This window comes from Mesoplodon bidens (assembly GCF_964165515.1).
Source record: "Mesoplodon bidens genome assembly, chromosome: X".
Lineage (NCBI taxonomy): Eukaryota > Metazoa > Chordata > Mammalia > Artiodactyla > Ziphiidae > Mesoplodon > Mesoplodon bidens.
The window spans coordinates 123,384,805-123,408,424 of record NC_138163.1 but is presented as its reverse complement, the minus strand read 5'-3'; the positions used below and the strand labels follow the sequence as shown (position 1 = coordinate 123,408,424).

Here is a 23,620-nt window from a genome sequence, read left to right as displayed (position 1 = left end):
AAGCAGATCCTGAAATGGAGTTTAGTGGGCAAGACATTTATGAAATAGTGCCCCTGGGATCAACACATTGCCACTCAATTTCTCCCTCTGTACAATTCTGCTTCCCTCCCCTCGCTAGCACTCACATTTCATTAGCTTGCATAGTATTTAAAACAACATACCTACAATTACAACTGGAATAAACAAACTTGAGAACAGAAACCCAACAGATATTTTCTTAAGCATACAACTTAAAAGATGGAAGCTGAGCTGCATGGGTGGACTGGAATGTGGGCATTCCATGTATTATGGGCTTTGATCATCTTGTTTTACAGAAGGAATGATATGGTCAGTTAGTCAGTTAATGGAAGACTTGTACGGGGACTTCTACCTCCACTTCAGGCAAACTGTTATGTCTTCATGCTTGGATACAGTATAAAGCACGCATAATACAATTTTACATGTTTTAAAACATTAGTAATTCAAGACACTAATGAAAGAAATTGAAGACACAAATAAATGGAAAGATTATCTGTGTTCATGGAGTGGGAGAATTAATACTGTTAAAATGTCCATACTACCCAAAGCAATCTACAAATTCAGTATAATCCCTATCAAAATTCCAATGACGTTTTTCACGGAAACAGAACAAACAATCCTAAAATTTGTATGGAATCACAAAAGACCCCAAATAGCCAAAGCAATCTTGAAAAAGAAGAACAAAGCTGGAGGATCACATTTCCTGGTTTCAAGCTATATTACAAAGCTTTCATAATCAAAACAGTATGGTATTAGCATAAAAATAGGCACAGAAATCAATGCAACACAGAGCCCAGAATCAAACCCATGCATATATGGTCAATTAATTTATGAAAAAGGAGGCAAGGATATACAATGGGGAAAGGACAGTCTCTTCAATAAATGGTGTTGGGAAACCTGGACAGCCACATGCAAAAGAATGAAACTGGACCACTATCTTATACCATAAACAAAAATTAACTCAAAATGGATTAACGACTTGCATGTAAGACCTGAAACCATAAAACTCCTGGAAAAAATCATGAGCAATAAGCTCCTTGACATTGGTCTTGGCAATGATTTTTTGGATCTGACTCTAAAAGCACAGGCCACAAATGCAAAACCAAACACTGGGACTACATCAAATTAGAAAGCTTCTGCACAGCAAAGGAAACCATTAACACAATGAAAAGGCAACCTATGGAATGGGAGAATATTTTTGTAAATCATATCCCTGATAAGACAATAATATCCAAAATATGTAAAGAACTCATACAACTCAATAGCAAAAAAAAAACACAAAAAGTAAACAAAAAACAAGCAATCTGATTAGAAATGGGCAGAAGATCTAATTAAACATTTTTCCAAAGAAGACATACAGATGACCAACACGTTGATGAAAAGATGCTGAACATCACAAATCATCAGGGAAATGCAAATCAAAACCACAAATGATATATCACCTCCCATCTGTCAGAATGTTAGAATGGCTATTACCGAGAAGACAAGAAATAACAAGTGTTGGCAAGGATGTAGAGAAAAGGAAACTTCTGTGCACTGCTGGTGGGAACGTAAATTGGTACAGCCACTATGGAAAACAGTATGGAAGTTCTTCAAAGAAAATTAGAAATAGAACAATATGATCCAGCAGTTTCACTTCTGGGTATTTATGTGAAGAAAGTGAAACACTAACTCAAAAAGATACATGCACCCCCATGTTCACTGTAGCACTATTTATCATAGCCAAGATATGGAAACAACCTGTGTCCATCATTGGATGAATGGATACAGAAAATGTCACACACACATGAATATTATTCAGCCATAAAAAAAGAAGGAAATCTTGCTGTTTGTTACAACACAGATGGACCTTGAGGGCATTATGTTAAGTGAAATAAATCAAACAGAGAAAAACAAGTTCTGAATGATCTCACTTGTATGTGCAATCTAAAAACTAAAATCAAGCTTAATAGATAGAACAGATTGGTGGTTCTCAGACGCAGGGGCTGGAGGGGGTATGTGAAATGGGTGAATGGAGTCAAATGGTATGAACTTCCAGTTATAAAATAAGTCTTGGGGATGCAATGTACAGCATAGTGACTACTGCTACTAATACTGTATTGCATACTTGAAAATTGGTGAAAGTAGATCTTAAAAGTTCTCATCGCCAAGGCAAAAAATTATGTAACTATGTGTGGTGATGGATGTTAACTAGATTTATTGTGTGGTAATACAAATGTTGAATCATTATGCTATAACATTATATTAGTTTCAGTGTACATGTCCATTATACCTCAATAAAAGATTAGTAATTCCTGTTTTGTTATTGTTGAGTTGGAATTCTTAGTCAAGGGGATTCTAGTATCTGAGGTGGTCATGGAGTGGAAGTAAAACAGAGAAGGAGCAAGACACTTCATGGAGAAAAGCAGAATGGGGTAGGCTGATGACTGCATTATGCCTAAAGTTTCACACTGAGTTGGGCAATAAGGCAGAAATGAGCAGGCTCTTAGGGCTGGAAAGACCTTGGCGGGGATGGGGGAGGGTGTTGTGACTGGGGGTGTGTGAGTGGGGTAGTGGTTTGTGGTGGGGGTAGCTTTCATTTTTTTGTTAAGACTTTACTTTTTAAGAGCAGTTTCAGGTTCACAGTGAGAAATAAAATATTGCCTGCCATATCAGTAAACAAAGGATGTCACAGTCATCAGGGACCACGGCCAACTGCAGCCAACGCCTACAGTGAGCTGGTGAGCCCTGAGGGAGCTCAGGAAGGAAACAAAGAATACCTGCCATCTAGTAGCCATCAGACTGCAGCCACTCCCTACGGTGAACCCTGAGGAAATGCAGGATGAGAAAACACAGGATGCTGGCCCCAGATAGCTGAGGTGCATATCAAAAGAATGATTTCAGTGAGCCCAGAATCTTGCATCTTCCCATACAAAGAAAAGTGCTAAATTCCTTAATTTGAGATAATCTGGTTTTCTTTAATTAACAATAATCTTCTGATGTTCAGACTACCTGCCTTTTGTTGCAAAACTCCTGTATATCCTAGCTCCACCCTCACCTCCTCAGAGCAGTTTTCTCAAGGTCACTTGAGATACTCCCTTGAATGTGCTGCGCTGTTCAGGCAATGAGGCTCCACAGTGAGATGGGCGGGGGGAAGATGGCTCCATTAGATGGATGGGCACTCACTGTTTGTTTGTTCTGGTGAATTTTTTAAATTCTGAGAGAGGTGCTTCCCACAGCTCTTTCCTTCAGAGCTTTCCTTTTCACTTAGTGCCCTCTTTGAGTCATCCCTTTTTCTAGGTGGACAAGCTTCAAGTTATTAGCATAGTATTTCCTCTGTACTTAGTAAAGGTATATTTTTGCTGGGTTCACTTTATCCTCCCCTTCAGCAGAGCAAAGCAGTACACTCACCAGAGGCAAAATACCAAGGGTGCAAAGAGCAGGGGCAGGGGTGGGGTGAGGGGAAATGAGGCATGGTTAGGTAGATATGGACGGGAATATTACTGGGTGCTCAACTACACACGCCAGGCATTGCATTTACTTTGCCTCATTTAACCTTCCCAAGAACCCTGCCATCTAAGTATTATCTCCATTTTACAAGAGGGAATTGAATCTAAGAGCATTTAAGCAACTTGTGTAGGTCGCATAGGAAGCACCATGATCATCTGTCGCAGATCCAAAATTCTAACCCAGGTGGATCCAGCCTCCCACACATCCTCTTCCACTACAGCAGGATACCCTGGTTAAGAAGCCAAAGGCTGGGCCTCCCTGGTGGCGCAGTGGTTGAGAGTCCGCCTGCGGATGCAGGGGATACGGGTTCGTGCCCCGGTCTGGGAGGATCCCATATGCCGCGGAGCGGCTGGGCTCGTGAGCCATGGCCGCTGGGCCTGCGCGTCCGGAGCCTGTGCTCCGCAACGGGAGAGGCCACAACAGTGAGAGGCCCGCATACCGTAAAAAAAAAAAAAGAAAAAAAAAAAAAAAAAAAGAAGCCAAAGGCTGAGAGCCGGGTAACTCATATATGTGGGGCTGAGCAACTGACAATGCCTCACTTAGAGGCATTGAAAGTCTAATGCTTTAAAAACACCACTGAGGTTAAACTGAACAAATCTGCAGAACTGAATTTGCATGAAATTTCTGCAAATAAGGTTGAAAGACCAATTACACGGGTATACACCACATTCAATACTCCTTTTTCTTAAATTATTTAAGGAACAAGATTGGGGGCTGGTGGTATAAATAAATACCCAGGCAAATAAGAGAAGGCAGCTTTCACCTTACAAAAGTTATTCAGTGCAGAATGATGTGTCATATTTTGAACACACATTAAGTGATATTGTAAAGGTTACTGGAAAAGGGGTGATGATGTCTAAGTCACTGTCAATGGCTCTCTTATTTCAAGGAACATTTGACATAAAGCTTAAATAAAAAATAATTTTGACCTATGAAACTTGGAGTGAATGTAACTTACACCAACCGGGGTTACTCAAAGTATGGTCTCTGGACTAGCACTAGCCCACAAACTGTTACAGGTCTGTGGTAAGCACAGGGATTGAGAATAAGCATGTAGAAACTTCTTTAAAAATTTGACATTACTGTAACACTGTGTGATCGGTGTGCTTACATTTTGTATGCTTTTTAATACTTTCCTAATAATTTATTTTCATTGTAATTTATAAAGTTATTGGTCTGTGACAATAGCTTGAGAAGCACTGATCTATGTGACATGTGAATTACGATATTAATTAAGGTCTATCCTTGTGCATATTAAGCCATATGAAGATGCAAGATGCATGGCTTCTGTCTCTGATTCTTTTATTCTTTTTTGATTTTATTCTTTAAAGAAAAATGAGTGCTGTTAGTCACATATTAAATCTTCTTTTGTTGACTGACTCAGTCTCAGATGTGATAATACAAAGTACAGCCATGCTGGTATACTACAGGCAAAGATGACGGGTAAATTGTTCTCTGTGGGAGGCCCAATGTATTTCAGAATAGAGAAATAACAGCTCAGTGCATATTCTAACAAATATAATCATGATAGCCTTAATTTAAAAAATATAACACTTGAATATTCTGACTCTTAAACAGCTCTTTGTTAAATGCCTCGAATGTGTTACTGTGTTTGCCTTGAGTTTTTAACAGGAGTTTTATTTTTATCTTGAGTCAGCCTGGAATACATACTTCATATTTACTTCTCTAATTTTTTATATACCAGTGAAAGCTTTCAGTATTCATAAGTAAAGCCCTTTGCTGTTCAACTATAAACAGAATTTGGTGATTTCAAATGACTGTTTCAACCCATAGCCAAGTGGTCCCTAATGATGTTTAGAAATCTCAGAAGTTGTTCTAAAATATGTCTGCACAATTGACGGGCCTAGCATCAACCATTTCTCTTCCCATAAAATTCTGGAGCTCTCAGCTGCCATGCTGTTCTAGCAACAAGTGGGCTGATCTAGGGCTGGGGCAGAGGAAGATGGCTCATCCAGAGGCCAATGGGTCACAGCAAGCTCTGTGGTTGCTCTTGTCCAGTTACGAAGATGCCCAGCAAGGTCATGGGTCAACCACTAGTTCTACCTCTGGGCCATTTTTTTTGGGGGGTGTGTGTGCTGAATGGCTTGCAGGATCTCAATTCCCTGACCAGGAATTGAACCCAGGCCACTGGCAGTGAAAGCCCTTAATCCTAACTGCTAGGCCACCAGGGAACACCCTCTGGGCTACTTCTAAGGGACATGATATATCACTCTCTTTCTTAAGGCCTTCCTTTCTTTTATAAAGCTTTCCCCTTCTTGAGGGGTTTCTCCCAAACTGGTGGAAGGGTTGGATGGGGTTTCCTCAGCCTCCCATTTGTTATCATTGAAAGCAAGCACTTAGTTTCTTTGCACTTAAAGGGTCTTTCTTGCCCCAGAACCCAATGCAGGGCACTACACAGAAGGTACAACCACCCCTTCTTAAATCCCTGCTCAGTACTTGTCCTCTTCTGGTCTGGAGGGATCCCTTCCTCTGTAAACCTTCTATTAGTGCCTTTGATTTGTATGTTCTCTAACTAAAAATAATTTCGTGTTCAACTGACACTGAATCATTTTCATCAGTGATAACAGCGTTATTCCAAAATAGATATAGTTTTCCAAAAATCGTCCACTATTTATTGTTTCTTGTGAGTGATAACAGTATATTGTAATTTAATTTCATTTTGCATGGTGTATATTTTTAAAGTACTCCTTTCTAATCAGCTTTATAGTCTCTATTAACATTTTAATGATGAAATCATGGTAAATTTACAGGATATGAACAAATTAACAAATACTGTGGTACTTGCAGTATTTTAGAAATAGCTATAACAGCTAAGAGTCAATGGACATATTTTTTAAAATTCTCTGGAAGGGAGCATATGAAATGGGATTATACATTGAACCCTGGTCAGACTTAGAGTAAAGGACACAACTGTACAGAAGATGTGTGTCAATCATGGGTCCTACTTTTAGCAGTCAGAGCACCCTGGTAAAACAGTTTCTGACCTTCAGATTGTCATGTTTTATTTACAAGATCAGAGTGTGGCATACTTAGCTGATATTACTTCAGGGACTCTGGGATCTGAACACATGAAGACATAACACAAAGAACTTTTCTTTTAACCAATGATCTTTGTACTCTCAGTAAGTTTGCCTGGTGTTCAAAGCCACTGTAATTTCTATGGAATCTGTAAAACAAATCAACTCCCTAACTTAATTCAGCAGAGGAAAAATGTGTGTTTAACATGTAGTGATCCAAGTCAGCTTAGAACATTATCTTTGGAGAAAAGCTCATAGTCATTTTTTTTTCCTCTCACACTGAAAGGTCCAGCATTTTAAAATCGAAATCCCTCAGTTTCCTTGAACAATCCTTACATATAGTACAAATAATTGATTTCAAGGATTTACAGAGCCAGTTAGACTACATATTCCATGAGTTCAACCAGTGTGCATTATTCTAATATTTCACGGTCTTTTAAAAAATTCAACAATGATATGAAAATAAAGCGTTTTTTTTTTCCAGAACAGAAAATAACAAAGTTGTCACCAAAGTATTTTTTAGCTGAAGTAATTGATCACAGGGCGATTTTTTTTTATCTCGGCCCTTTCAAGGAGCTGTATTCTGTGATCGTTCTTAAAAGCTTCTACCGTGAGCATTGTTACTTTAAATGGCCTGCTTGCTATGTTTAGCTACAAGATGCTTGACAAAGAACAGTGCACACACTTGATAAACTCTTCATAAATTTATTATCAGGCAATATCTATTTGTCAGTCCTTGAGTCATTACTTTTGGCATCAAGCTAAGATTCAAATGGAAGGTGAACATAAAGCCTTTGCAATTAGTTTAAATGACTAATATACATCATAAGGAGGGGCTAATGAGGGTAAATGAAATAACATTTGCTGGCAATATGATTGGTCGCTTTTATAAAACCAAGACAAAGTGGTTAAAATTTAAAGTTGATTAGGATCTGCTAAACCACAGGTGAGTGAGTGGTGTCAAAGAAATCTAGATTAAAACCTACTGTCATTGCATTTTTCTAAATATCATTATATAGTTTATACAAAATTTAATCAAGTTTCTCATTTGCAGTTACTGTTAAAATTATATTCAAATAATATTCATTGACTACCCTTGTGCTAGGTACCACTGAGGATATGATCTAATGCTTAGCAAACAGAATTTTAAATACATGGTTGTGATCATATATTTAGTAATCTAGGGAAGGGACCGAATTCCTATTAAAATTCAACTCCCACCAAGGTTAGATTTGGTGGTTTCAATAAATCACTTTACAGATTATTGAGCTAATGTGGTCACAAATCATATATCATCCACCTCCACTGGTCTCTGCCCTCTAGTATATTACATATAATTGGGAAGACAAGATATAGACATGAAAAGTTAAATAATTGTCCTAGACAGTGATATAAGAGCTATCACAAGGAAATGCATGATTGAATGTCAAATGACGCCTCCCATCTCTGAACCAGTGACATTTATTGCTGTATACAGAAGGGATCAAGCCAAGAAGAGCTACAGGAATTCAGAGGGGAGAGAGAGAGGAATGTGGTCTGAAGTGCACAGAGACAGTTTCAAGAAGGCAAGGACTGGAGATGGCCCTTTAAGAGTAGGTGGACTTTGCAAAGATGAAGAGAAGGGCAAAATGTGTCCACTAGCTCTATGGTTTGAACCTGGGTTCTCAATTCTATTTCTGCTTATTTTATCTTTGGATTATTCTGTCTACTCCTGTGGAAGACTCTGCCCACTGCTCAGCAAAACCCTCTTATTTCTGGGCTAGACTACATTTCTCAGTCATGTGTGGCCATGTGGCTGATTTCTAGCCAATGAAATGAGTGGAAATGTATTAATCATCTACTGTTGCATAACAAATTACCCTGAAACTAAGCTGCTTAAAACAACAGACATTTGTTATCTCATCCTTGCTGAGGGTCAGGCATTCAGGAGTCTATTAAGAAGGTGGTCTGGTTCAGGGCCTCTTATGAGGCTGCAGTCAAGGTGTGGGCAGGGCTACAGTCAACTGAAGGCTTGCTTTGAGCTGGAGGATCCACTTGCAAGCTGGCTCACTCCCATGGCTATTGGTGGGCGCTCTCTGGGCCCCTCAGTGGGATACTCGAATGTCCTCATCATATGGCAGCCAGCTTCCCTCAGAGTGAGTGATTCAAGATAGTAAAACTCAGTCTTGGAAGTCACACACTGTCATTTCTGCAATATCTTATTTGTTCCACAGGTCAATCCCATTCAGTGTGGGAGGGGGCTCTGCATGATCATGAAGACCAGGAGGCAGAGGTTATCTTGAAGGCTGCCTACCAGAGGAAGTGCTCTCTACTACTCTCATGCTTCATACAGAAAGAACTCCCACGTGCTGCTTTCCCCTGCCAGCTGGCTGAAATGAAACAACTCTCAGGGCCACTTGGGATGCACATGTTAAAGGTAGTAGGACCTCCATCAGCTTGGGTCCTGAATGACTACATGGAGGAGAGTACCCTGTTGACTCGTTTACCTGTCGAGCACTAGTGAGCAAGAAATCAAGTTCTACTGCATTTGAGCCTTTGTACAGTTTCAGGTCTATTTGGTTCAGCAGTTAGTCCATCCCAAGCAGCGAACGTCCCATGCAGTGAATCATTACAGTGCCTTCTATTGAAGCAAAGTCAAGCACCACAGAATGTTGAGGAAGTGAGGGGACTGTCTCTATTATATTCCTTTGTCCTGTGGCGTTTTTTAAAAATTTAACAAGTATCAACTGAGTGCCTACCACATGTCAGGCCTTGTTCTAGGTGCAAGGAGCACAGCTGTAACAAAATAAAGTCCTTGCTTCATGGGGCTCATATTCTAATGGACTATCTAGTGGAGGCCTCTTGATGAATGCACCAAACAAGTTTGCCAATGTTCCTATTCAGGGGGTTAAAAACTATAAAGGCATTTGCTGAATCTCCCGATTTGATGGGGGCCTGATAGCTTAGTGTTTCCCCTAACTGTGCTGTAAGCCAGTGCTAGGGTTTCTCAAGCTTTTATGTGCACACGAATCACCTGGGGCATCTTGTTAAAATATAAAATCTGATGCAGTAGGCCAGGGGTGCCGCCTGACTCTGCATTTCTAACAAGCTCTCAGCTGATACTGACGGTCCATGGGTCACACTTGGTGTGACAAGGTTCTAAGGAACACTAGTTACTGGATGTTAAAGATATCCTATGTAAAAAGGATTTCACGTTCAAGTAAGTGAGACGATGCTGCCCTCGTTCCTGACTGCTTTCTAATTCCTGCTGCCAGTCCTGTCAGAAGCCTAACAGTACTTTCTACCCTGTGTTCTGTGAGATACTCCCCTATCTTTATATTTACCTCTTAAAATTTAAGCCTGTTTGAGAGAATTTCTGCAATATGTGGCCCCCCAAAAACCTCAAGTAAAGGCCAAGAGTTTCAGGTACAGGGAATGAAGAAGAAATGGAGCCATGCTGCAGAGATGGGGACAATGTCAAAGCAATCAAGCTGCAAGAGGAACGTGAAGCAGATTTCCCAAGAGCCTGAAATACCATACACCCTCCTGCCCCTCCTAAGCCTCAGTTTCCTCACTGATTACATTTGATTCTCACAGCAAATCCTATGGGATGACATGCTGGGATTTCATAACACCGACAGTCTAGGCACATGGCCATCATATTTTCTTCTGTAAAATATTATCTGCAACCAGGGTTTGGGAGAATAAAGTGGGATAATGACCGAAAGCAATTAGCAATTTACTGGCACTCAACAAATGTTAGTTACTGGGAACCCAGCTATATTTGAGAAGAATTAAATGATTTTTCCCCCAGATAGAGGAGAACTGGCTTGTTGAAAACAGAAGAAAGATATCCCTGGAGAGTTAGTGAAGGGAACTGATCGAGGGTGCGAGAGGGAGTGGGGATAAGGGAAGGAACAAGTGCATCCACAGCTCATCTGAATGCGAGCATCTTGAACGCACTGCAACCAAGATGATTCTGGAAGGAATATCCCACTTCCACTGAATAGTAGTTTCTTACCAAGAAGAAACAGTTGAATTATTCTTAAAGCATACATGTTCACATTATTATATGATAAACTCTGTCAGTGGAGCGGCCACCCGCGGTCTCCTGCGCAGATGGGCTCTGTGGCCTAGCGCCCTGGTCGCCGAGGCTTCCCCCAGCCCACAGGCAAAAGCATGGCAGCCATGCCCTCCAGCGGCCCACTCGTGGCCACCCACGACTACTACCGGCACCGCCTGGGCGCCACTTCCAGTAACAGCTCCTGCGGAAGTGCCGAGTGCCCTGGGGAAGCCATCCCCCACCAGCCCGCTCTCCCCAAAGCCCACCCAGGACACTGGTGGGCTAGCTTCTTTTTCAGGAACTCCACTCTCCCGTTCATGGCCACGGTGTTGGAGTCCCCCGAGCACTCGGAATCTGCCCAGGCCTCCACCAGCACGATCACCTATGACCTGGCTCGGGAAGCCGTGGGGAAGCAGCAGCCTGGCAAAACCAACTGCAGGCCCCCGTCCTGAGTGGCCCCCAACAGCTGCCAGGCTTCCTTCCAAGGCACTAGGCTCATCAGATCCCCCCCCTTCCCTCCCGACACTAAGTGGGCTGCAGCCAGCGGAAGCAGTTGTTTTTTAATATTAAAACAGCAAAACACCAAAAAGGAAGTTGAGAGGACCCCACTCCTTACTATCCAAGCCACACAAGAGCCTTCCTGACACCCCATAACCCTGTGCCTTGCACCAAGTGGAAAATAAACTCCAAGGAGCCAGCCAAAAAAAAAAAAAAAAGTCAATGCTCCACAATTCAAATGTCCAGGTGAAGATTATAATCTTCACATATTAACTATTTTGTTTACGTATCTAGAAGAAACAGCTCAATTAATATAAAAACATGTTTAGTAAAAATTATATAATAGTTTATCTGCTGTAACTTAAACTCCCAGGCAAAGATTCAGTTTCAGTTTTCAAGTATTAACTTTATTTTCCATGCTTGTGTATCTTTGTATCCCCAACTTCTCAGCAAAGAGAGAGAGAAGAAAAAGGGCCTAAGGTGTTCTCCAGGACACATCCTTGGGGTGACAGTGATGCGCAGCAGGGCCCTATGGGGCTCCTGGGCACAAAAGCCCTTCCCTTCCATGTCCCCCATTTCTTGATTACAGGAAATGGGCTTCATTCTGCCTCTTCGACCTTCCCTGAGTGCCAATGGGCAGTTCAAACAGATGCTAATTAGGGAAGGGAGGGTTGTGGAGAGAAGGGAGAACAGTTAAAGGAAACAGTTGTGCAGCCTTGGGCCAGGGTCCTGGTTCCCCCTCAAGGGACACACAGAACAATATCTTTGAGCTGTTTTGCAGATACTGAAGCCCCCACCAGGTGGGAGAAGTTAACGGTTAATGACAGTATGTTGCCCACCAGCACGCAGACGCCAGACTGGTTGGAACCAGAAGGCTGATGATGCTGACGCCCACTTACCTCACCAACCAATCAGAAGAATGTCCACGAGCTCATCACGCTCTCCTTGAACCATTACTATAGAATTTCTCACTACCCCCTCCAAGTTGGGACGCGCAGTTTTGGGGGCATTAGGCCGCTGTGCCCCCTTTGCCTGGCAAAACAATAAAGCTATTCTCTACTTCACCCAAAACTCTGTCTCTGAGATTTAATTCACTGTCGGGATACAGAGGCTAGATTCGGCTTCAATGGAAATGATGTGCGTCATGACTGTGGTACAGATAACACAACTGTGTGTATTTGTCAAAATTCAGAGAACTGTACACCTAAAATGGGTGATTCTTTACTGTATGCCAATGATACCTTAATAAACATGATTTAAACCGAAACAAAAAGAACACACCCTTGAACCAGGAAGTCTGATGTTGTAAGAGAACACATAAGCAGATTTAAAAACCTGATTTTACAACTGAACGAGGAAAGAAAAGTTCCAACATTGTAATCCAAATGACCATACAGGAAAATCTCCTAGACGGTCACCTCTCAGCGGGTGGCGTCAGCCACGGCCCTGTAAACACTCAGCGCTGAGTAGCGAGGCAAAGCGCCCAGCGAAGGCCCCCCACCCCTGCTTAGAGCCGCCTTGGCAAGACTGCACACAGAAGGAACACGCACACCCCCCTTAGCCCTGGGGACCACGGCAGGTCTGCGCAAATACAATCCCATGAACCACGGTGTTTCCTGCCCACATCCTTGCCTAGTTCACACCCTCATTTTATTCAGGTCTCCGCTCAAATAAGGCCTCCCTATTCCAAATAACCACCTACCTCTTCACTCTATCCGCTTGCTCTGGCTTTTTTTCTTCATAGCACTTGTCCCAATAGGACATTGTCATATACATATATATAAAATGAAGCTTACAGTCTAGTGGGGGAAACAACTAATTCACAATTCACACATATAGTTGGCTTTCTGTCCACTAGACTGTACGTTCTATGAGGGCAGCGGGCTTTTATCTTTTCTGTTCACATCCACAGCCTCAGCCGTTGAGCAGCGCTCGGTATATAGTAGGAGCTCCGTAAATATTTGAAGAATAAAGTGAAGAGGAGAATCGATTTCTGAATCCAAACCACAACAAAAGGGAGGAATAATAGAACTAAGGACTCGAATGCCCTCAGGGCTCCCTTGACCGCATCATGGGTGACTGATGCTCCAGCTTACCTTATCACAACTCCACAGCCGAGGGCAAAGGGTTTCTCTCTCTCAGCTCCAGGTTGCAGCGCCCCAAGGAAGTGTTCAGATTGGCTTGCCTTCCCCAGACATCCAGAGCGGCCCGGACAAAGCCACGGAGCATCTCATGTCTCACTCTCCGATCCTGCTTGCTCTGTCGATTTTGGAGCTGTTGCCCCAGTTTTAATCCGGTTTTACCTGGGCAAAGAGAGTTGGGGGTGCCCCCAGGGTAGCCCTTGACCAATGACTGACAGTCCAGGAGGAGCAACTCCAGTCCCTGTGCTCCCGATAGGGACAGCTCTGAGGTGTGACCTCCACTGTCCGTGGAGCTCCCTCAGGACTGAGCCCAAGTTACCCTCCGTGGGCTTGCCGGCTGCTGCACTCTTGCTTGGCCTCCTTCCTTCCCACGCCCCCTTCCCACTCGCCTGCTTGGGAACGCCTACTAATAAATCAGTTTCACGTGAATTCTCCTCTCAGGGTTTACATCTGGGACACCCAACAAGCTCCGTCTGGGCCTTTAGCTCTCTACCGATTTGCCCTAAGTTTTTTTGAGAGAAAATCTTTTCACAGATTCCTGTGTCCCCTCCACATACATGTATCACAGAAATGTTTACTTACTTGCTTTTAATATGTTCCTATCCTTAGAGATCTTTCCCCTTTTCCCTGTTTTAACTTGGGATCCTTTCACTATTTCTCATATCTGCTAATTTTCCCACTTTGCTTATGACTGATGATGGCTTGTCTAGCCACCCTAACTCAGTGTGTTAAAGAAACACTCCTGGTATTTTCCCCTCTTATTTTCCATACCTTTCTTCTCTATCTCTTCTATATTAGGTTCTTGCTCAAGATATCTCAAGGTCATGTTTGAGTTCACCTTAATTTAACAGTCGATCATTATTAACCATATCACCTTTTCCTAGTTTACATCTCTGAAAAGAGGCAATGCAATGAAACCATCAGAACACCTGGTGGGCGTCTTTCTTAACTATTTTCTAAAACATTATTTAATTCAGTTCAATTCAGTGAAACTGAGTAATTATTATCAGATAAATTTATATATACATCATTATGGAAAATAATAAAACAAGTCCTGAGTATCTATGATTCAAGCTCAACTGAGATAAACATTGAAATCAGAGGCTACAACTTTCAAATAGGAGGATATGAAAAAACATGGGGAGAAAGGTTAAGACGTGACACAAGCATTTTTGACAATTCGAAACACTGGATTAACCATTACCCTTTGCTTAGACAGATAAGGGAGAAGATAAGCAAATATGTACCTACAAGTTTTCACAACATTTAAACTAAATCTTTACTTCTATATATGGTCATTATATAGTTGACTTTCTAAGGCTGTTTACTGAAAAGGGGCAAAGAGCATTTCTATAATCTTGCAAAGTTAGTTTTAGTAACTCTAAAGACTGTTGACTTGTAACCCTGAGACTATGAATGTTTATGACAGGAAACTGCATGTTAGAATGTGTGGGGTAGAAAATTGTGCTTGTTTGCTTAAGCTTTTAAGCTATGTTTGTCCTAGGAGGTTGATTTTACTCACCAACTCTTTGATAATTGATCTGCCATTTTTGACCTCACTGATCCAGCTCTAATTAACTCAACAAGTAAAAGAATGTGCAGATTAGTTTGGAATTAAGGACATTGCTGAAGGCATTTCTTGGGAAAAGTAATTTTACCAACAAAATAAATAAGTGACTAACAGAAGAACTCTAAAACCTGAATATGGATCGCAGCACTCTGTAAAAGCCCCAAATCGGAAACTATGCAAATACTGCCTGATGATAGTTGGATAAATATACTGTGGTATGTTTACACAATGGAATACTATACAGAAATGAGAATGAACAAATTACAATTAGACGCAACATCGTTGTGCTGGATCTCATAAACAAAATGTTGAGTGAAAGAAACCAGACACAAAAGAGTACATATTGTATGTTTCCATCCATTTAAAGTAAAAAACAGGCAAAACTAATTTATAGTGGCGGGATAGTGCTTATCTTGGGGCAATAATGCCTGAAATGGGGCATGATGAGGGTGTTCTGGGTAGCTGATGCTGCTCTATTTCTTGAGGTGCAGGTTTATTTGAGTAGTTTTCTCAATGCTATCCTTCACTACATGTTTTTAAAAACCTCATGCAATATGGAATCTCTATTTTCTTTTTTTAATTGAAGTATAGTTGATTTACGATATTGTATTAGTTTCAGGTGTATGGAAAAGTGATTCAGTTATGGGTACATATACATATTCTTTTTCATGTTCTTTTCCATTATGGTTTATTACAGGGTATTGAATCTAGTTCCCTGTGCTATACAGTAGGACCTCGTTGTTTATCTATTTTATATATAGTAGCTTGTACGGAATCTCTATTTTCAATGGCGCTTTATCTGTTTCCCAAAAGAATCTGATAAGTCTTTCAGATCCAGGAAGGATGCTAGGCACTGGGAACACTGAGGTGAGAAACAGACTCTGCACTCAAAGATCTCGAGGTATGATGAGGGAGAGGCTCTGACATAGGGTCAGATGTAAGCAGAGGTTTCTTCAGTGGTACAGAGGTGAGTACCTGTCTCAGTCTGGAGATGGGAGGGATCGTGGAAGGCTTCCAGTAAGAGGTGATGCTTGAGTCATGTCTTAAAGATCATATAAGCATTAGCCAGACAGAGAAGGGAGCAAAGAAGGATCTCAGAGGGAGGAAATCTCAATGGGCAAATCATAAGAGAACATGCCCATAATTGGATGCGGCATGAGTGCAGCATACAAATAAGGTAGAAAAGAGGTAAGCAAGGGCCTGATCCAGAAGGAAACTGCTCATGAGCTAAGGGAGTTTGGACTTTATTCTGGGATCAATAGGAAGTCACTGAGAGGTTTTAAGCTGGGGAATGCTGTGATTGTTGTGATCCTATTGGTATTTTTTTCAGCTTTACCAAGGTATAATTGATGGATAAAATTGTAATATATTTAAAGTGTACAATGTGACTTGATACTTGTATACTATGTATATATTGTGAAAGAGTATTCACAATCAAGTTAATTAACACATCCATCACCTCACATATCTGCCTTTTTTTTTTTTGCTGAGAACACTTAAGATATCTCTTAACAAATTTCAATATATGCTTCAAAGTTGCTATGAGATCTTAAACGTTCTCTCCACACACACAAAAAAGATAATTATGTGACATGGTAGAGACGTTAGCTAACATTTTGGTGGTAATCATATTGCAATATATAAATGTGTCAAATCAACACATTGTACACCTTAAACTTACACAATGTTATATGTCAATTATATCTCAATTTAAAAAACTATACAATACAGTATTATCAACTATAGTTACAATGCTATACATTAGATACTCAGACTTTATTCATCTTATAGCTGAAAGTTTGTACCCTTTTACCAACCTTATACATGGATTTTTTTCAATAGTAAATACAGTACTACATGATCTGTGGTTGGGGCTGGTGGAATCTGCAGATGCAGAACTGTGGATATGGAGGGCTGACTATGGGACTTGAGCATCCTCAGATTTCAGTATCTGTGCTGGGTCCTGGAACCAAACCCCTGTGGATACTGAGGGACGACTGTATGCATTTATTATGTTGAGGTACATTCCATCTATACCTAATTTGTTGAGAGTTTTCATCATGAAAGGATGTTGAGTTTTGTCAAATGCTTTTTCTGCATCTATTGAGAGAATCATATGATTTTTATCCTTCATTTTGTTAATGTGGTGTATCACATTTACTAACTTGTATATGTTGAACCATCCTTGCATGCCAGGAGTAAATCTCACTTGATTATGGTGTATGATCCTTTTAATGTACTGCTGAATTCAGTTTGCTAATGTTTTGCTGAGGATTTTTACATCAATGTTCATCAAGGATATTTACCTGTAATTTTCTTTTCTTGTGTTGTCCTTGTCTGGCTTTGGTATTGGGGTAATGCTGGCCTGGTAAAACGAGTCTGGAAGTGTTCCATCCTCTTTGATTTCCTATTGGTATTTTTAAATGGCCATTCTGGCTGCTGTGGGAACCTGGTGGGTTCTCCTAGGTGGGTGGGTGAACCTGAGCAGATATAACAATAATAACAAAAACAAACATCTAAACAAGAATAAAAACACAAGATCTGGGATGTAACAGGGTGGTGAGGTGAGGCAGGGAAAGTTTGGAAACAATTACTCAGCGTCTTCTTTGATAGGAAAACACAGCTCCTGGTCCCTATCACAAATATTAGCAGTCCAAATAAGCCCACTGGTGGCCACCCAATACTACAGTGTTGCAACAGTCCTTTTGCTTTGCCTTAAACCCATAATCATTTACTCAGATATATCCATGGGAACTTTTATTGCACAATTCCCCCATAGATACATCCAAAAATCCTGGCCATCAGAACTGTGAATAGTTTTAGTCATCTCCAGATTTTGCCCATGAACCTGTGATTTAGTAAAGAGATGCTTCAACCACCTCAGGAATCAGCAGAAGCATTTCATCAAGTATTTGTCCACCCTCCCATTCAGTGGGTAAAGCATTACCACACTAAGCCTGGGTTGTGAGTCTAGGAGGCTTGGAATCAGTGTAATTCTTTGTTCCAACAATACTTAGCAAGATGTTATCTGTCAATGAATATCTAGGTGAAGATGATTCCTACTTTAAATATGAGAAGAGGGGCAGAATACGGAACAACTTCTTACACAAAGGCTATGCTAGAGTTTATAGTTGTGTGCTCTCATCATCACATTTATCAAAGATTATTTTTTATTTACTTATTTTTTTACAGTGCAACAAAGTCTAACCCACAGGGTTTTAGCTATGCACAATAAAACAAAACAGAGATTATGATTTTGAAATCCAAGGCAAATGATGTTTTGACTTGAATGGTTTTGCTTACTTCTACCGACAGAAAAGTTTGCTGAAAAATTAGAGGGGAAAGAAGCATTCCCTAGGTGTTAAAGTAGGAAAAACACAGCCCTTCTAAGATGCTTTGTTCCTCCCAAACCCCGACACTCCATACGCTTTATAGACTAAGAACTTCTGCCCATTTTTAGTATACCAAAAAGCTAAATCTGCATGGAGAAGTGTGGCATGAGTCAACGTCTTTTGGTTAAGGAGAAGATACTCCATGAAGTCATTTTAAACCAAGCTTTAGATGTAGTCAATGTTTAGTATGCAGAATGAAAAAAATCCATGACTTAGAAAAACTGATGCACAGAGTGGAATTTTAGAGCTAGATATTTATCGACAGATAACAACTTGCTAAGTACTGTTGGAGCAAAGAACTAGACTGAGTCCAAGCCTCCAGGATTCACAACCCAGGCTTGGTGGGTTAAAACTTCACCCACTGAGAGGCCCTTCCCTGGTTGCACAGTGGTTAAGAACCCACCTGCCAATGCAGGGGACACGGGTTCGATCCCTGGTCCAGGAAGATCCCACATGCCGCGGAGCAACTAAGCCTGTGTGCCACAACTACTGAGCCTGCACTCTAGGGCCTGCAAGCCACACCTACTGAGCCCATGTGCTGCAACTACTGAAGCCTGGGCGCCTAGAGCCATGCTCCGCAACAAGAGAAGCCACCGCAATGAGAAGCCCGTGCACCACAACGAAGAGGAGCCCCCACTCGCCACAACTAGAGAAAGCCCGCACGCAGCAACGAACACCCAACACAGCCAAATATAAATAAATAAATAAAAATAATAATAAAGTAAAATTTTAAAAAAAGAAAAACTTCACCCACTGAACTGGAGGGTGGGCAAGTACTTGATGATTTTGACATTAGGATGTAACCTTCTCCCACCCGCTTCTCTGCACTATGTGTGCCCAAGGTGGATGTATCAGGTCAAACTAGGAGTTAGAACTTAAACTGGTATAATCCCATTCGCAAAGCGTTAACTATGTAACTAGAATTTCAACATCTGTGCCATTGTTTTGCCTTTCCCAAACTCAGTTTTTGAATTAGTTAATCCTTGCAAAATGGAATAATATTTAATGTTTTTGAAGGCTTTAAAGATGATGCTGAAGATTTAAACTTGACATTTTCTACACTCTCTTAGTTGCAACACATTTTCTTATTGATCATTAAAAAGTAAAGGCATCAATGATCCAAAGTCACTGAGCAAATGATGTCTCCTATAGTATGTACAGGGACTAGAATGCAGGATTGTGCCACGTGGCGCATAGGTGGCACAAGGAATGTAAAGTATCCCAGACTTCCCAACACTCAAGTGAACACAAAAATTCTTCATGAATTAAGTTCAGGCTCCTGGGCTCACAGATCCATGCAAGGCAGCAATAGCTCTATTGTTTGCTAGTTGGTTTGGCATGTGCATAAGCTAGGGAGTAGGCCTGCTTCGGGAGGAGTTAAGGTGGGGATGTTTCGTTCTCTTCTTCCGGCAGCAAGCCATGGTTTATCATCCCATTTTAACAAATAGAGTTTAAAAAATGGAAGGAATCCCAGTTTTTATAAGTAACAGAGGGGACTTTTTTCCCACCAGGATTAAGGGTGTGCAAAGGGCAACAGGCAGTGATTTTCTGGACACTTAAAGAAGCCTAGGGAACAGCTTAAGCTGGAATCATAACTTTGGAGCCAAAAGATGGTGGTTCAGGGCAGAGGAAAACTGTAGGCATAAAAGGAGGGTGTAGGTGGGGGTGTGTGGAGGGTACACTACAGATGGGGAAACTGTAAGAAGTGGAGGTATTTACAAGACTGGGGGTGAGGGGATTTGTTTCCTTAGACAACTTGCAGATTTAATATTCATGATATCGTTGTTTGTTAATTAATTCTCTCTCTCTAGCTTTGAGCTGAGGAGGCATTTTCTACGAGCTGGGTACCTGCCTGAAGAAAGTGAAGCATAAGCTGGATTCCTTCTCCCACAAATGTAACCCAGACCTTTGGTGCCAGAGGATCATTGAAACCAAGGGTTACACTGGCCAGCAGTCTCAGCCCTTGAGTTCTGAATTTCAATTCTTTTTTCAAAACAGATGCACTATTTCTAAAAGTTATTTGCTCCAGCTTTACTATTTGACCTAAATCAATCTTTTGGCGATCTCAGCCATGCTCTTTGTCTATATAACAGACTTAATGGCTCATCTTGAAGAGATTCAGACTGGATGAATAATTGCCTTGAAAAAACCAGAAGCAGTGACTCACCATTCTAAAAAATCCATACTGCTTGGCATTTACAGCACTCCTACTCTGTTTCATAGGAGACGAAAAAAGAATTTGCTGTTTGTGCCCTCTGAAGAATGAATCCTCTTCCCATCCCTGGAAGACAAGGTGCATTATCAATGGAGCAGGTCACTTCAGACAAAACCTCCAGTCCTTTCAAGGATGTTGGGAGCAGGAAGTACACATCACTACAGGCTTGAGGTCTTGGGCCCACAAGAATCTGTACCTTTGGGTGTGATGCCAGGGATCCGGCAATGGCTCTGGTGAGAGTGCCACAGTTAGAATTCGTGGCCTTTACCTTCCGCTCCTCACCACTGGCCTGTCCTCAGGCTCCGCAGAAACCAGAGAGGTTAGCAGAATTTAAAAAGCAAGAGAAAAGGCAAAGGGATTAGAACTTGGGTTTTGAAGAGATCCACTGCGGACACACTGCCCCAACCAGGGGGGGCAGGCATAAGGGCTTTTCCATACCTCAGTTGTGGTAGAGAAAGATCAAGGGGGAAGAAGAAAAGAGATAGAACTTGTGTGGCAGAAATTGACTGGCTATTCAACAAACCCTCATCTTTTCCCCCTGGCCCTTTACTGGACTACATTTCCCAGCCTCCCCTGTGATTAGGTCGTGCCACATGACTGAGTTCTGGCCAATGCAATATGGGTAGAAAAGCCACATATGCCACTTCCAGGCCTGGGCCATTTAACTCCTCCTGTGCAAGCAATCTCTCTTACTATCTCTCTCTCTATCTCACCCCTCCCTACCATCTGCTGATTGAATTGATGCTCAGAGTAATCTTGGAAGCCATGTTTTAAAGATTTTAGATACTTCTTCTGCCTGAGGTCCCAAATACTGAGAGAACACAGAGGCCCCTAGCCCCAACTCCCTGTACCAACTGTACTTTTTATGATCAAGAAATAAACTTGTTTTGTTAAACCACCAAGATTATAGCGTTTAACTATTAAAACAGCTAGCTTTAACTTAACTAGTATGGAATTCAACCTAATAGAAGAGACATCTTTATATGGCTGTCAAAATTATTATTCACATCTACTTGATGACCTGTTTAGATTTTTTTTCTAGTTTTCCACTGTGATAACATAGTTTTAAAGACTTAGTCCTTCTGACTCCCCAGAAGGAAGGGATTTCAGACACATGCTAGGCCCACAGCCTAAGCACCTGGAGACTGGGCAGAGTTCCTTTGAGCACACAAACATGCCAGAAAGAAAGACAAAAGGTGACCCCATTTTTCCCAATTACAGAGATGCAGGAAGAAAGGGTGGTTAACTCCTCAAATTTTTTAAAAATTTGATTCCCAATTGCAACAGCCTGTATTTGGAAAGTTTGAAAAATGTATATTTTTAAAAAGTTTTTAAAACCTTACATAATTAGAAACACATGACCTGACTGATCTCCTCCAAAATTAGGCCAATATTTAGCACTGAGGTTTTGTATTGAATTCCCAGAGACTTTTTGGTATATAGTATATTTCTCTGTTTCTTGTCATCAATTACAAGCTGGGTACTGCTGTTCTAAATTGTCATATTCAGAATCATTCATCTGTCCTGGTTCAGGGTGCCAGCATGTTGCAGCCAGCCCATAAGAACTGCATCAGAAGCTATCCAAGGCATCTGCAGCACCTTTGGAACTTCTCAAGGCCACCTAGATTGGTCAATCCATCTTCACGGTTTTCCTGGCTTCTTGACCACTTTTTAATTTCTCAGTTTCCACTTTCCACCTAGCCCTCTTGGGTCAGTCATCTAATATTGTACGTGTAATATTGTACTGGCCTCTGGCATGATCCTAAAACAATGCTCAATTGTCAACCAATGTTCAACTGTCAAAGAACATGGGCTGGCCAGTAGGGATATTTCCATGTGGTCACAGCAGGACATGTGTCAGCAATGCCGGTTGCCATGAGCTCAAAGAGCATGGTCAGGTGGTGCTACTACAGGTACATTTCAGTGTAAAGGACACTAGTCATTTACAGATACACCCAAGTCTCAATTTTAGCCACTAACTTTATCTAACGACTATCACCAGCCTTTTACCAAAGCTATTACAGAGGAGCAGAGCCATACTTTGAGTTTCCTGTGCTATGCCCTTCCATGCCTTACTGTAGCAGATGCTATCGGTGCCCTGCCCATATCTCCTTGGCAATACTGATGTTTACTGTGGGCTACTTACCATGAACACCTGTGACTCTCTGCCTGAGGGCAAGTTTTATGGTTGTAAAGCATACTCAGTCTGAAGTGCTGAGGAGCTAATGCCCCCAGAAGTAGCCTTCAACCAACAACTAATGGGGGAATTGGTAGATAAGCGCCCCAGCTTCCTTAACCCTCAGGTGGAATAATTCTGAGGCATATTCTACACCATCTCCTAGAGTTTCCCCGTAGGATTGAGTTCCGGTTGCCCACGTTGGTGACTGGATTGCTAACACACCACTAATTGGCTTTCTTCCCTTCTCTATCTCACTTCCTCACACCCCTACTGATGCTTTCTGGGATCGCCTTCCATATAAACCACACGCAACCAAATCTTTGTCTTAGGTCTGCTGAACAGAAGTAACCAAGCTAAGAAAGCTACTGTCCTCTGATTGTAAAATGAAGCAGAGAAGTGACCCCTAAAAAGTTAGCAGAAAAAGGAAGAAGCAATGAAAGAGGTCTATATATTCCACGGAACAAACAATGGAGCTCCTTGATAGAGATTATTTATTATCCTCGACTTGTGCTGTTCAATATGGTAGCCATTAGCCATATGTGGCCGTTGAACACTGAAATGTGGCTAGAGCAACTGAGGAAATAAATTTTAGATTTTACTGAATTTTAATTAGTTTAAATTTAACTAGCCACACATGGCTAGTGCCTACTGGATTAGACAGTAAAAGTTATGGAACACTTCCATCACTGCAGAAAGTTTTATTGGGCAGCACTGGTGTGGAGCAAGGGAAGGAAATATTTTTCTGTGAAAGGCCAGATAGTAAATATTTCAGACTTTGTGGGCCATATGACCTCTGATACAACTACTCAACTCTGCTGTTGTAGTGTGAAAGTAGCCACAGACAACATGTAAGTGAACAAGCATGGCTGTGTCCCAATAATACTCTATGAACACTGAAATTTGAATTTCATATAATTTTCTCATGGCACAAAAGATATTATTCTTTTGATTTTTCCCCAACCATTTGAAAGTGTAGCTGATGGCACTGTACAAAAACAGGTGGTGGGCCATTGTTTGCTGGCCCTTATTCTAGACTAT

General features: G+C 41.4%; 1 protein-coding gene across 1 annotated transcript; it reads left to right on the top strand.

Moving 5' to 3' along the window:
* Window positions 1–10,703: 10,703 nt before the first annotated feature.
* Window positions 10,704–11,039, top strand: LOC308608601 (pancreatic progenitor cell differentiation and proliferation factor-like; the record flags this gene model as incomplete). Its single annotated transcript, XM_081221841.1, has 1 exon — window positions 10,704–11,039. The coding sequence occupies one exon, from the start codon at window positions 10,704–10,706 to the stop codon at window positions 11,037–11,039; it is 336 nt and encodes a 111-aa protein (XP_081077967.1).
* Window positions 11,040–23,620: the final 12,581 nt, after the last annotated feature.